The 15,115-nt window shown below is 28.2% G+C and overlaps 1 protein-coding gene across 2 annotated transcripts; it reads right to left on the bottom strand.

Annotated features, from left to right (window-relative positions):
- Window positions 1–1,520: 1,520 nt before the first annotated feature.
- LOC111039563 (protein strawberry notch) lies at window positions 1,521–14,782 on the bottom strand. Of its 2 annotated transcripts, none has more exons than XM_022323119.1 (24): window positions 14,270–14,379; window positions 13,964–14,057; window positions 12,306–12,440; window positions 11,022–11,192; window positions 10,607–10,848; window positions 9,416–9,512; window positions 8,967–9,352; window positions 8,731–8,892; window positions 8,400–8,641; window positions 8,179–8,332; window positions 7,933–8,093; window positions 7,756–7,875; window positions 7,196–7,362; window positions 6,924–7,112; window positions 6,599–6,858; window positions 6,433–6,532; window positions 5,082–5,359; window positions 4,837–5,008; window positions 4,057–4,281; window positions 3,802–3,989; window positions 3,583–3,717; window positions 3,316–3,437; window positions 3,058–3,251; window positions 1,521–2,993 (listed from the first exon to the last, which is right to left on the bottom strand). In XM_022323119.1, the coding sequence occupies exons 1-24, from the start codon at window positions 14,303–14,305 to the stop codon at window positions 2,902–2,904; spliced, it is 4,122 nt and encodes a 1,373-aa protein (XP_022178811.1). In that variant the 5' UTR covers window positions 14,306–14,379; the 3' UTR covers window positions 1,521–2,901. The 2 variants fall into 2 exon arrangements, with proteins under 2 accessions (XP_022178811.1, XP_022178812.1); XM_022323120.1 differs by lacking the exon at window positions 14,270–14,379 and adding an exon at window positions 14,425–14,782 and having other exon boundaries at window positions 2,902–2,993.
- Window positions 14,783–15,115: the final 333 nt, after the last annotated feature.

Here is a 15,115-nt window from a genome sequence, read left to right as displayed (position 1 = left end):
GGAAACCGGACACAAGGCCGAGAGGACGACCCAGACAGCGGTGGAAAGACAGGATTACAAAAGATGCATCGAGACTGGGAGTGAATGACGGAAAAGAAATAGCTCAAGATAGAGATAGATGGAGGCAAGTGGTTGTTGCGGCAATGGACCTGAATGGCCCGTAAAAGCCAAAAAAAAAAATGTAATGTATATAATTAAATTAATATAGTGTGCAAACTTGTCACTTGATACGAATACCCATTGGATGGTCTTAAAAGATACTAAAAAAATATTCAGTTTGCAGTTACATACTTTAATGCTTTAATGTCAATACATTCAGTTCAAAATAAATAGAAATGATATACTTTTAGCTATTTCAATAAGTACCTGTATAAAAAATTAGTATGAAAGTAGGATTTTTTATTTGACATGAAATAATTTTGTTCAAAATGTCATAGTGATATTGGTATTAAGATATCTTATTTAAAAAATATTAAGACAGGTTATATTTTGTATTAAGTTTTCATACCATAAATGAAGCAATTTTTTTATTTAATTATTCAACCTTCGAAAGCAAAACCATTTCAATTAGAATTCTGTTAAAAAAAACTTTTAAAATTTAAACTTATAAGACAAAATAAAATAAATAAATTATTAGAATAGTAATTTTAAATTATTTTTTTAGGTTAATATAAACTACTTACTGATGCAAGTTTGAAATAAATATCTCACATTACATCTATCAAGAAGATATTTTATTTTATTTTTTTCTACTTTTGATATAGGGAATTGTTCATTTGACATATTACACAGAATAGCTAATAATTATTCTGTGATTGTAACTCGATTTAAGATAGACTATCTATTAGCAGCAAGAAAAAAAATTAAACAAAATGCATAATGTAAAACAATTGTCAGGACACCAGATCCAAAGTTGAACTTGAAATACTGTGGTCATACAGGAAATTAAACCTTGACATTAGTATGCAAAACTTATGGGAAACTAGTAAAGCCAATTCTACATGAACACATTATCAGCCCCCCCCCCAAAAAAAAAAAATCCTGGCCTCTGATAGTAACTTAGCTACTTGGCAAATGTATCTAAGTGTACATTATTCCATTGTTGTAAATTCAAATAAAATGGATATAATTTTCTTTTTCATTGCAAATTTTGTCATTTAAATTAAAATGATTGGTAAAAATTAAAATACAATTTTTTTTTATCCATCAAGTCTTTCAATAATTTACATACATTTAAAAACGGGATTTTCAGCCTGTGGCCATGTTTTTTGGAACTGAGACATTTGTTAATAATAAGAAGTCTACTACCTAAAAAGGCTGAAGATCCCAGCTATTTTAGATATTTCAATAAAATTTAACAAAATATAAAATGTTAATTTTTATTACGTTACAATTATTTATCAACATATAATGTATTTCCGGGCACATTATTGTTGTTATATAATAAATATGAACATTTCATAAATATCTACTACATATTATAAAAACTAAATTAAAACATAAAATGAATTACTAGAGGGTTTTTTTTTTAAAACCATTTGCTTTATTAAATTACACCAATTACTAGTAATTTTCTCAAAATGTTTGAGAATAGGTAAATATTTAAAAAAAAAACGCAAGTCCTTATAAGTCATTCATTAGGAATAAAATTAAAAAAATATTTAAAAATACGATACCATCTGATCATTGTTGAGGTAACTATATAAATCATAACAAGACACATTGCTCTTGAAGTAAAAGGGAAATACTATAGGACTACATAAAATTTACCTACAAACTAACTTATAATTAAGTTATTTACAAACTTATTGTTATTTACTTAACAATATTATCAAACTATCTTAATGCTATTGAGATGATACACTTTAAAATTTATGTTCTAAATTCAGTAACAAAAAATATAGGTATAAAATCGGAGAAAATTTCACAGAATTTTAATTAATTTAAATTTCTGAGAAATCTAATTTTAAAATAATTTAATTCTAATGATGAATAGATCATTAAGTCTTAATAATTAATTTTCGATTCTAATTAACAAATTATAAAAACTGTCCTTTCATTATACTTTAGCGTTTTAAAATGTGTGCACAATGAAACTTACATTGAAAACCAAGTATCTGCGCTCTTTAAAAAGTAAAAACTATAAATTAACAATTATAATTATTAATTAATTTACTTGGTATTTCTTACAGTTAAAATGATAAGATATTATTAGTATGTATAAATACAAACAATATAATAAATCAATAAAATACCAGTCTACCACGCTAAAGAAATGGAAAATATTAAATTTTGCAAGCCTAGTGATAGAAAATACTGTTATTATAATAAATTAGGTGTTTGTTACACCAAAATATAATTTGTTCTGATAATTAATTATAATCAAAAATTAAGTTTTTCAATTCAGAAAATAATATACGTTTCATTTAACACTAAAGTAGTAATTTAAGTAGTATTATATTTAAGTGCTAGAGGATAAAGATATAAAAGAGACTAGGTTAAGGAAAATATAAACTACAAAAGAAAATGTATATTATATGGTGGGATTTTAAATATTCACATTAAAGAGAATACAATATTTTAAAATATAAATCATAAATTATAAATATAAAAAATGATCTGTGAATTGTAATATTGACAAGGATGACTATAATGTTTTTTTTTTCATTTTTATTTTTTTTTAATAAAAAATTAAACATTTTTAATAAACAAAATGCTGTCGTCAGTTCTGTCAAATTTCAGAAAAAATATTCAAGAAATTAAAGCATCAATTTCAATTAGGGATTATTCCTGAACATTTTATGATACAGAAATTTTCTTACATCCTTGAAATTAGATCATCATAATTTCATTGAAAGTAAGGTATTTAAATTATAATCATTCTAGTTTATACAGTTTTACTTATAAATTAGAAACGCGTTCTTCTGTCTTTTCTGCATCTGCACCAAGATCTTGTTTCAATGCTTCAACGCATGACTTTGGTATCAAAGTACCTATAATATGTTAAATATAATTTAATTAAAGTGCATTGATATTACAAACATCAACAATACATACCAACTATTTTTAATCCTTCTGCAGTCTTTAACCTGACAACTTGCATCTTGTGATGTGAACCTGTCCGAGATAATAATACATTTTCTATTCTACTCCATACACTCAACACTGATCCAGACAAAACATTATATGTACGACGTCTTAAGCCTACTTCACAATCTTGACCAACTGTAACAAGTTTACAGTTGCCACGCCTAAACAAAATTATATATTTTTAGAAATTGTATTTATTAAAAATATTCATAAATATTTAATTACCAATAGGCATGTGAACAAACAGTTTCAGATGAATCATACTGTTCTTTCCAGTGTTTTTCTGCTTTGGATAACTCCACTTTAAAATATTTCTTTTCAAGTTCACTCAGTGACTCTTGCCTTAACTAAACAAATAATAAATATGTCACTATGATATCTACAAATTGAATAAATTCAATGGAACTTATTGAATAAACAATTTTTAAATGAAAATATTGGGTAGTCTTAATATTCTGGGATATAGGAATATTTTATATTTATTTATTTTACCTGTAATCCTGTGTTTGGACGGAATATAGTGAACATAATGTCCTTCTTTGAGGGTGTTTTTGTTGTTTCAGCTTTTTTATTAGCACTATTGTCAGCCAACAAAGCAAGTACTGCAGTACTTTTATTGTTTCTTATCTAAATTATATGTCATGTATTGATAGTGATTATATTGAATTATATGTTATGAATTGTTTAATACAAATATAAATCAATTCTTACCTGATGTGAAAGATAATATCCTTCAGTAGGAGCTTTGGCTTCTTTACACCTTTCTACAGATTCATCCCAACTCATACCTCTTTCAACATGTACAATATGAAGTTCAGTAGTAGCTTGACCAGTGGCATGTTTTCTAAGGAACGTATACATTTTTACTCGTTTTACGTTTTCACCAGCAGTACCCAAATCTAAAAAAGAAAAATAAATACAAACATGAAATAAATGTTATTCAATGCTAAATAGTTTGTTACACACCCAAGATTCCCAAATCAAAGCGACCAGATTTTTTTGCTTGTGTTATAATATGGTGTAGTACATCAGTGAAATATTTAAACAGTCTGTTTTGAAGCTCAACTGGCATACCAAGGATACGATTTAGGAACTTGCTTATGTTGTTGTAATCCTTGTCTAATGTTAAGTTACCAGGACTGGCTTCATTATTAATAATCATACCGACACCTACAAGAGCACCACCAACATCTAAAAGAATAAAACAATTTTTCTTTAAATTTTTAACTAAATTAAGTTAAATAACTATACAACATTAATTTTTTCATAACATTTATAAGTCCAATTTCAAAATATAAAATTTATAAACAACAGTAAGGCATCTACTAATAACCACAACCTACCCTTAAAGTAATAAAAAAGAAACATGGAAGTCGCTTTTGCTGTATTGAGCATTGGGTCACTGTAATAAATATATTACATTTGAAAACAATAGTAAATAAATAAATATGAAAAAAAGTAAATAGAATTTTGAGCTAAGTAGATAAACAATTAGAAGTTCACTCTTAAACGAATAAAAAAAATTTGACGATTTTTTATATTTTAACAAATCTGAAATTTTTATATCAATTGGCATCAATTATGTACACAATTTCATACGAATAACAACAAAATAATAATAATAACAATTTAGAATAACTATTATAACAAACACTTATAAAGATAATGGAAAATATTAAATAACCGACAACTGTCGACATTTAAAAAGTAGTAACTCACATTCATTAATTATAAGCTATTTATTACCTTCAAAAAAGTGTCCTTCATAATCTTCTGGGGGAGGTACTATAGGACTCTCATAACCAATAATAGTTTTCATTGTGGTTTCTAAAGCAGCACGACCATATTTATTATCAATATTAAATTTCGATAAATCTCGTGTTTCAGTTGCTCTTCGATCACCATGAGTAAGAGCACCCTACATAATTGAGACAATAAATAATTAATATATTTAACTAAAACATAAACTGCTTCTTTTAATTTCTACTCACAAGACTTTCTAATCGTTTGGCCACTATAGATGCAAAACGCCTTTCCCCAGCTAAATCTGATATTAGGAAAATATATTCTGGAGCATTAACTTGATTAGAACGATGAGAACGACCAAATTGCTGAATAGCCCTATCAGCACTCCAAGGTAATTCTAAGGTGATGTGTACTCTACGGCGTTGATTTCGGGCTCTTCGGTCACTTTGTAATGATATACCAGAACTGGCAGCTTCTGATATGATAGCTACATCCTTTTCACCATCCATAAACCTTTGTTTTTCTATTTTAAATTTAAATAGATAAAATATATTTAAATGTTTAGAAATTAAAATTGTTTTAAAATATAGAATATTAATGGATATTATTAGAATAACATGAGTATTTTTTTTTTTTTAAACTACTTGAGTCAAGCATTAATTTTTTCAATTTAATTTCAAAAAATTTAGAAATTTCAATTTCGACCTTCCTTTAAGCTATACTCATATCAAGAAATATTGAGGATAGGTATTTATAGTTTTTCAATTTTTCCTATGTTAGAGCCGAGTTAAGTTAAGTACTTTACTAAAAAAGTACTTCAAATCATTTTTTTCAATGTTACTACTACCATAATTATTCTAGATATTTCATTCAATGAAAATGTTCACTCAATTTAAAATAAAAACGACCTGTGGTTTTCATTATTTGTATACAAGTAAAACTGTATGCATAATTAATATTATTAAATTTAATTCACTTTTTAAAGTTTTATATTTAAAATCTAGTTTTGGTATTAGTGAAGAACATGTATAAATATATATTATAAAATAAAATAGTATGAAGCCAACGATCTTAAATATTGTCGGATCTTGCTCACTTCATTGTATCCAGGTCACCTAATACCACTTATTAGCGATATCCGATATTCCGATATATGCTGCCGATATAAAACCGATACCCGATAATATATGGAAATGTTAAAACAACATTTTTGACAAAAAAACATGAGCCGATACCATCAACCGATATATAATAAAACCGATACCCGATAACACAAATAATATTACCTAGAAAAGTGAAAACATTGATTATTATAAAATAATCTATAGTATTTGATTATTGATAACCTAACCTGTGCATTTGTGAATTATGATACTATCAATACTATGCTGATCAATAGGTTTTTTTTTTGGTATCGGTTGAAATATCGGTTTTGAAAAAAAACTGATATCACCGATATCTAGTATCGGTTCTAGCATCGGCCCATCCCTAATTATTATCTATGATTTTATGGAGTGATATTATAAGTTTATCTGGTTCACTATTTACTAACTTTGTTTTAAATTGCAATTAACAAATTATATAAATAATATTTACCAATAACATTTAATGTTTCCAAAGGTGCGTCAACTTCAGAACGAGATTCATACTGTATACCACCATCTGTTTGAACAACTCTACCTTTCCTTCCAGTCATCTAATTTTATACATTTATATAATTTGTAAATCTGGAAACCAATAAAAAATGTTTATAAGTACTTACTTCAGCAACATTTTCAGGCCCACCAAGTTCATCAATTAGCTGATCAAGAGTATTTGGTGGCAATTTATCTCCTAATCTTTCAATCCTTTCCATCAATTCCTCTTTCATACTACAAGCACGATCAATAGCATCTTTCTGGTGGCTATTATTAGCCATGCTTGACTTTAATACAATTTGATGGATTTTGTCTTTCGCTGTTTGTTTCTTTTTAGCGGGAACTTTAGTTTTACGTTTTTTTGCTCTACCTGCTGCCCAAGGTTCTAAAGTAAAATTTTATTTTAATACATTATCAACATAAAAGTAACAACAATAATAATAAATTTACCATCACTGTCAGTGTCATCTTCAACAAAAGGATTAAAGTCACTACTTGCTTCAGAATCATCGCTATGTTCTTCACTAATTTCAGACTCAGATTCTGACATTTTAAAATCTGAATCATCATTATCAGATTTTGAATCAGAATCGCTAGAGTCTTTGGCACGCTTTACATGTCTAGAAGATGCTTGTCGGCCTAGTGTTTAAATCGCAAAGATTAAAATCAATTTAGAAAATTGTGGAGATAAAATATTTATTCCTAAATAAATAAATAAGTACCGGATTTCCTTTTTTCTCCCATTCCACTAGAGCCACTAGGTCCTTGAGAATCACCATTATGATGTTTGGAATGTTTTAATTCAATACCAACATTTCCTAGTAGTTTTTTTATTCTATTACGATCTGGCGCAGGAAAATGTTTTTCAACTAAAGATTGTAAAACTCCTCTAAAAAAATTCACAAAAATAAACATTAGATTTAACTTTCAACTTGATCAAAAAATGTATACCTAAATAAGAGTAAGATCAGGTAAAGGGCTTCTATACATGGCTGCAGAAATGGGTTAACTACTAAAGGGTACAATGTGAGTAACATGTAACAAGTGTCGTGCTCTCGTGATTGCTAATTAAATTTTTCCAACACTCACAAAGCATATATTTTGTAATGTGAACTTATGTAAAGCAAATGTCGGATACAGCTGAATGACGAGAACAAAAACTGACTGAAGTTGACAAAAATAGATTTTAAGGACGGCGTACTGATCAGATCAGAGGTGACTAAAAGTTACTCTTATATTTGACAAGGTATAGAAGTTACTTAAAAAAAAAATTATTGTTTACTTTGCAGTGGATACAAAATCAGTTAACTCTCCATCATCTTTTTCAAGTTGTTCAAGAGTTCGGGCTTCTCCAGTAGATTGTAATCCAATAATTACACATTTTCCATGTTTTATTGCTTCTCTGTAAAATTAAAATAATTAATAATCAAATTAATAAATTCTTAAGTACACAATATACCTAGCTACTTCTACTGCGTGTTTAACTTTTGCTGCAATACACAAATATTTAAAAAATCTTTGATGGGAGGACCAAAATTGACCCCACATAGTTTTTCTCATGCGATTCTCTGCATCAATTAATTCTGCTGCTTCTTGAAACATATGCATTGCATCCACCCACTAAAAAAGAATGTATATATACATATATATATATATATATGTATAAAATAAATAAATATAGAGATAAAATTTATTTTTAACTTACCAATTTTACAGCATTATCATAGACATTAGTAAACTCCGGTGATAAGGGTACTTCATCAATTTTGAAAGATACACCATGGAAACTTAATTGTCTCGCAATGTACATGCCTCTAAGCTTCATATCCATTGCAACAATTTCCATAGCACCGACACCACTGAAGTAAATTATAATTATCGGTTAACCCATAATAACACTTATTGGTTATGAATAAAATTTATTACCGTTTTTCAACTGCATTAATAAAATCAAGAAACTCTGGAAATGTTGTCCCTTGTCCCCACATACCTAAACGCACCATATAAGCCATATTTCGAGGTTCTGAAGCACCAGTAGCTGATGCATAAACTACTCGCGCATTGGGCAATTTATTTTGTAGCTCAAGTACTGTTAATCCGGTTTTTGTTGGTTTTGTAGAGCCAGTTGGACAAAGGTTTTTAGCACGATGGCACTCATCAAAAACAATCTTACATTTACAATTAAGGAAAACATTTGTTTCTATAAATTATTTTAGTAAAAATTACTATTAAAAAACAAAAATATTTTAAAGGATACAACTCCATCAAAGTCATCTCCACACCAGTTTAACAATTGCTTCAAGCGACTTTTGTATTTTCCTCCACCACTTGATTCACCAATAAGTGCTGAATAAGTAGAAAATATAACTCCTTTAGACACATTACCATTTGTAGGACAATTAATTTTGGCATATTTAAACTACAACAAACGTTAAACCAATGTTAATGTTATAAGACATAAAATAAATAATCTAAAAAAAACAACAAAAGTACCTTATTTAGAGAATACACTTTAATATTTGTTGTTCCAATATCTGACAAATCTCTTTCAGCATCAAATTTTAAGTCATTAGATACTGAGACCCAAATGGCTTTCTTGCGACCTTTTACAAAGTTCTCAAATATTAAACCAGCTATTGTTCGACCTTTACCAACACCAGCACCGTCACCAATAAGAAAACCAGCTCTTGAACCATCAGGTAAAATATGTTCATGTTGTTGGCAGGTGTAAGTGATAGCTTCTAACTGAAGAGCCGAAAGAGATCCAGAATTAATGGTTTCCATTGGAATTGATAGTTCATACTTCACATCTGCAGGTTCAACACTTGAAAGTGATGCAGTTTCCACTACTGGATCAGGATGTTTTTTCCCAAGTTTCACTAAAAATGTTATAATTATGATTATTATATTTATTAGTAATTGAATCCATTTATAGCATTTACATTTGGAAGGCATATAATCAGCATACGTTTCGGCAACTCCCATATCCTCATCCTCATTTTCTTCTTCATCTTCACCAGAACGCCCACCAGTAGACATCTATATAAAGAGACGAAAAATTATTAATGAAACTTACATCACAACTAATTATGACTAATATTAATCAATTTAAAATTCAAACATTTTTAGCTTCTAATTTGTTTTCTTAAATACATTATCTATACGGGTATCTTTTAAAGGTTAATTTCATTACTTATTAGTAAACTTTTCTCTGCATAATACATTACCATCAAATATTTTTTTTTCAAATATCAGTGTTTAATCAAAGTCTAAAGTCCGGATTTCTATTCTCTAAAAAACCCACCAATACTCTCATAATATTCTCTGAAAAATTAGAAAATTAATCAATAAACCTCATTATATGCTTTTTTTTTTTACAACAATCAAGTTTATCTACACTTGCATACTGGAATAATTTTATACTATAGTTAACAGTTAATATAATTTCTTTAATGTTGAACAATTTCATCTATTGTTTTAAAAAGTTTAAATTTAAAATTAATGTATTTTTTATTTTATTCATTCTAAAATCTTAATAACATGTAAAACCCTAAAATATATTTGAAACTTTGTTAAAAAATGTGTTGTTGCTCTCCATATATGTTAGGTAAATTAATACATAACAGCACGACGACTAAATTAAACTTAAAGTCTAAGCAACATCATAACGGTACTATCTCTGCATTTTTTCTATTAAAATCATATGTAAAAAATTAAGGTTGGTAAAACAATTCTTGAGTACTTTCATATTAAAATTAATAACAGAAATTGTTAACTTACACTAGGAAAATAACATCACTGATGATGACATAATTTTAAAAATAAAATAGAATGGTTTTTTTCTCATAATTTACAAAACAATCTGAAATACGCTGAATAATCAGAATATTTCCTATATCCATGAAACATTCTCAAATATGCTGAAAAAAACTATCCTATAAACTGTGTTGAATGAATTATCTGCATTTTTTACTCTTGTAAGACTGCATAAACTCAACAACGATGTGTAAAAAATATTAATCTGGACTTTACTATTAACCAATAAATACATTAAATGCCATTTATACTTATGCTTAAAAATACTATATGATCAATATTGTTCTATGTTGTATTTCATTAAAAACATTAATTACTTTGTTATTCATTGTTTGATTGAACCAATATGGAGATACATTTTTAGGTCCCATTGGAAAACTTTGTTGAGTAAACGGTTGCTGCATTATATTTTGTAACAGCATAGATGCAGCAGGTCCTCCTGAACTCAGTAGTTGTGATATCAAGGCAGCATTATTGCCACCATTACTCATTAATGCTTGTAAAAGAAAATTTGTAGCAGCATTGCCATCCATCATTCCAGCTGATCCACCACCCATACCTTATTAACAGAGAATAGATAACTCTTTAGAATACTTTAATCAAACATAGATTTGTAAATTCAAATTCAAAAGAGTTAATAGTTACAATAAGAAATATTTTAACTAATAATTATTAGAAAAAGTATTAAATATAATATATACATATTAAATATTATGTTATAATTTTAAATACCTTGTAAAAATTGAGATTGATTTATATTTGGAGGCATCATTCCTGGATAAGGCATATTTTGAGGGAACATCATATTATTCATATTTGAGGAGCCTTGTGCCAAATTCATGAAAGGATTTCCCATCATGGCACCCATCCAATTGTTCATACCACCCATATTTTTTGCATAGCCTAAAAAAAAAATGTTTTATTTTAAGTTCTAAATTTAATATGGACATAATATTATTAATAATGACATTTCAATATTTTTTCTTATAACTAAAATGTATAGTGAAGCAATGGTGTGGTGAAGAAGGTCTAGATGAAATTTTGGGTTTGTGGATAATGGGTATCAATATTTAGCATACATATGTACTTGGGACTATCTTACTGAAGGTAAAACCCCAAACATGTTCATGTACAATATATATTTAGATCATTACTATTACTTATAATTTATTGTATTTATAAAGAATTTAGGTTATTTAAATGAAAATGCCTTATGCAGTTAAAAAAAAATACATACATGCATATACTATAGAATTCATTGGGTCATTGAAATGAATGACGTGTAAAATTTGAATTTACTGATATGAAATCATTGTATATGAAAAAAGATTTTGAACAAAGGTGGTCTCCCTATATTACTATAAGTTAATTTTATAATATTATTGTTTTTAATTAATTTATACTAACAGTAGGTCAAATTAATTTTGTTGAAAACATTTAATTTGTTAGATCTACTTTAAAAGTATCATGGACCCACAAAATAATGTTTTTAAATTACAACATTAAGTAAAATTGTTATTCTTGATTTAAAAATTAAATATCTATATCTAAATTTAAACTTAAATGTCTATAAGAAAAACTAAATAGATAAATTTGTTTGGTTACAATAATAACTACTTATGAAATAACTTGTTTCAAATTTTCAATCCTAAGCTATAAAAAATGAGCATTATTCATTACAAACATTATATACATTTTTAACTACAAAATTATTAGCAAATTTTAGTGATTTCGATAAATATTGCCAAAATTATAACTTTAAATGCTTAGTAAAAAAAAAAATTGTGCCAGCTTATCTTTAATACTTTTGAACTGCATTAAAAACTAATAACTGAATAACTGATCTTAAAAAGTTGCTAAATGAAAGTATTGTAAAGCTTCTACACTAAACATAACATTGTACCATAACATCCAAATAGTAAAATAATTTGTTTTGCAGTATTTGAAACCATTATAATTTTATTATGACACATGTTTGCTTCACAGAATTGTAATAAGCAAATTACTCATTATTACCCATATTATTAGCATTCATTTTAGATGTTGGTTCTAGAGGTTTGGTTAAATTAGGATTAATACTGGTACTAGGAGGCTTTTCATCCACAAAGGTTGACTTAATAGTTGCTGCAGTTGCCAAGTCTTTTCCTCCACCTGAAATTAAAACCAAACGATTATTTTATTTTTTAAATTTAAAATATATTATAACAGCATAGGTTTATTTTAACATCAATAAATTACCATATTAAAATAGATATATAATTAATAATTAATATTAAGAGTGAATTTTCAATCCATAATTTATTTCACAGGCAACTACATATTATATTTTTATTTAATATTATGTTTAATCATTATTCACTAATAATATAAAAATTACAAACTTAAATAGGTAACCAAAACAGTAAGAATAAGATCATGATAGAAATATACTGTAATAAGAAAAAAATGCTTATATGTATTAAAAGTCTGAATAGTATTAATAATTTATTGCATTTTTATTCATTTATAATACACTTGTGTACTATATTATTATTGAATAATATAACTCTAAAATAACTTTAATTAATAACATTTATTGCAGTATTATTAACCACTAAAAAGAATATCATAGATATTATACTTCTATCATACATACTATTATTTTTATCAATATTTTGATAACTTGTTGTTGTTGAAATGGTATAATATGTTACTGAACAATTTAAATTGTACAGTAACAATACAAATAGAATAGAATATACTATTATACTGACTTTTTAATTAATGGCTAACTTATTGGTTAAGACTGTTAATAATTAAGGAAGTAGATCAATATAATTGGACTTTTTAAAATCAAATTACACACCAGTAAATTACAGAAAAAAAAAAATTTCAATAGATAAAATTATTATGGTTAGTAATTCTTTACAGCTATCAAATTCATACTTAAAATAAAGATCATTTAACTTGAAATATGAAAACTATTTATTGATAAGCTAGGTACCTAAAAATATTGTTGTCATAGTATCTATAATAATAGACAAATAGCCCAAAAACAGATTATAAAGAAAATCAAAACTATGATTTACATGAAAAGACAGTCAACTTATATAACGTGACATTAAAGGTAAAATATGAAATAGTGGTCCTGTGACATAAAAATAGTAAGGATGTTCAAATGACTGCGAGATCAAAAAAAAAAATTGATAATTATAGACATAATTTTTTTTAATGGTAGAAATATTTTATGAGGTGATGCTTGTACTTCAATATTGTTTAATAACAAACAAACAAGTGTCATACAGATGAAACAGGGCGATATTTGCTGAATAAAAAATAAAATAAGGATAACTGAATACAAATTATTTTTATTTCTGAACAGCATATCAAGCTATACTACTTGTTTAATTTTAATTATAGGTAGGTAGTATTATAATTTTTGTTTAGAATAAATAGTTTAAATATGTACAAACACTATCATACTACATATTATGATTTTGTGTTTCAAGTACCATAAACTATAATTGTTATTACTGTTTTGATAAGAAAGATGTTTTACCTAAATCCAATGAACATATAGGAAGAATTTTCATAAAAAATAAAATAATAATAAGGACAATTTTCAATTGTTTTATTGACATATGAAAAAATAAAAAAGGAAATGGACAGGGATTGTTGCAATGTGATCTAATTACCCGGAACTTCAGTTTTGTCTGGATCATCGTCGTCATCAAAATCACTTCCAGAATCTGGATTTTTCTCCGCTTTCACGATCGTATCTTTGGACGCCTAGAAAAGCAATGTCGCATTTCAGTATTTCAGTCAAACTTATTTGGAGTAGAATTAACGGTATGGGGAGGTGGCTAAAGTCCTGAAGGGGAATTACGAAAACAAAAAAATGAGACTACGAGATTGTTATAGGTGAAACAGATATTGACATTTAACTGAAAAAACTCGGGACAGGTGCCACAGTAAGGTGTAGCTATATAGTTTTAAAGTACCATAATACTAGAGGAATGCGTCGCAGTAGCATTCATCGGCCGTCGCTGTGAACGACAGACAGACGAGCGCGCAAAAACCAAACTCTCGCTGGCCGACCTGAGGGTAAAACGTAAGCGCGCGTCGGCCAGAGAGTTTGCGGACAGCGTTTACTAACCATTTTATCGGACGGGTCCATAGGGCACGGAGACGCGGCTGGCAATGATTCACGGAGGGGTGGCCAGAGTATGAGATTTCGGCGGCGTCGGCGTCGGTAGGTATTGATTATCCGCGGTGGATCATAATAAAAAAATCAGGCTGCAAGCTTATTGGTGGAACCGCCCTGGGACGGCACGGGTAACTTTGTGTCGGGCCACGAGCGGTACGAACCGGGCGACTGGGACCGGGAAAACGAGTTGCGATGCGCACGTCGCGTTCGTTTGTACGGCGAGAACCGCGGTTGTTGTTGTTATTGTGGTGTTTACGAAATTCGGGGGCTCCCGGGGATAAAAAATATAAACTTCAACTTATTCGGTTGCGGGACAAAAGAATACAGGTTAGAATCAATACAATAGTTTCGCCGGAAAGAGAAAAACAACGCAGGCTGCCAGATGCTGCGAATAACACAACGCCCGCCGCCGGGAGCCGACAGCAGCCGCGCGCTGTAGTACTATGCTATTCGGCTATTGTACATGTTTAAATATATGTAATATATGTACAACAAAGAATGAAGTATGAGTTACAGCCAGCGTTTCGATGTTCCCTAAAAAATTGTCCTAATATACTGAAGGATAAAAAAACATAACGATTGCTGAGGCTAAATGTTCAAGAAAAATATCCTACGACTCGGTGATCAAAACCAATCTCCG

Source organism: Myzus persicae, unplaced genomic scaffold (genome assembly GCF_001856785.1).
Source record: "Myzus persicae strain clone G006 unplaced genomic scaffold, MPER_G0061.0, whole genome shotgun sequence".
NCBI classification, from domain to species: Eukaryota; Metazoa; Arthropoda; class Insecta; order Hemiptera; family Aphididae; genus Myzus; species Myzus persicae.
Note: the sequence above shows the minus strand (reverse complement) of the source record. Positions and strands in the feature narration are given on the sequence as shown.

Bases quoted from the DNA above. Each gene is read 5' to 3' on its own strand.
- LOC111039563 (XM_022323119.1), bottom strand. From the start codon at position 14,305: ATGAATGCTACTGCGACGCATTCCTCTAGTATTATG. The intron at 9,353-9,415 runs GTAAATGCTATA...TAACATTTTTAG, and splicing joins TGATTATATGCCTTCCAAAT to TGAAACTTGGGAAAAAACAT. The intron at 7,363-7,755 runs GTAAACAATAAT...GAATTTTTTTAG, and splicing joins GATTTTGTATCCACTGCAAA to AGGAGTTTTACAATCTTTAG.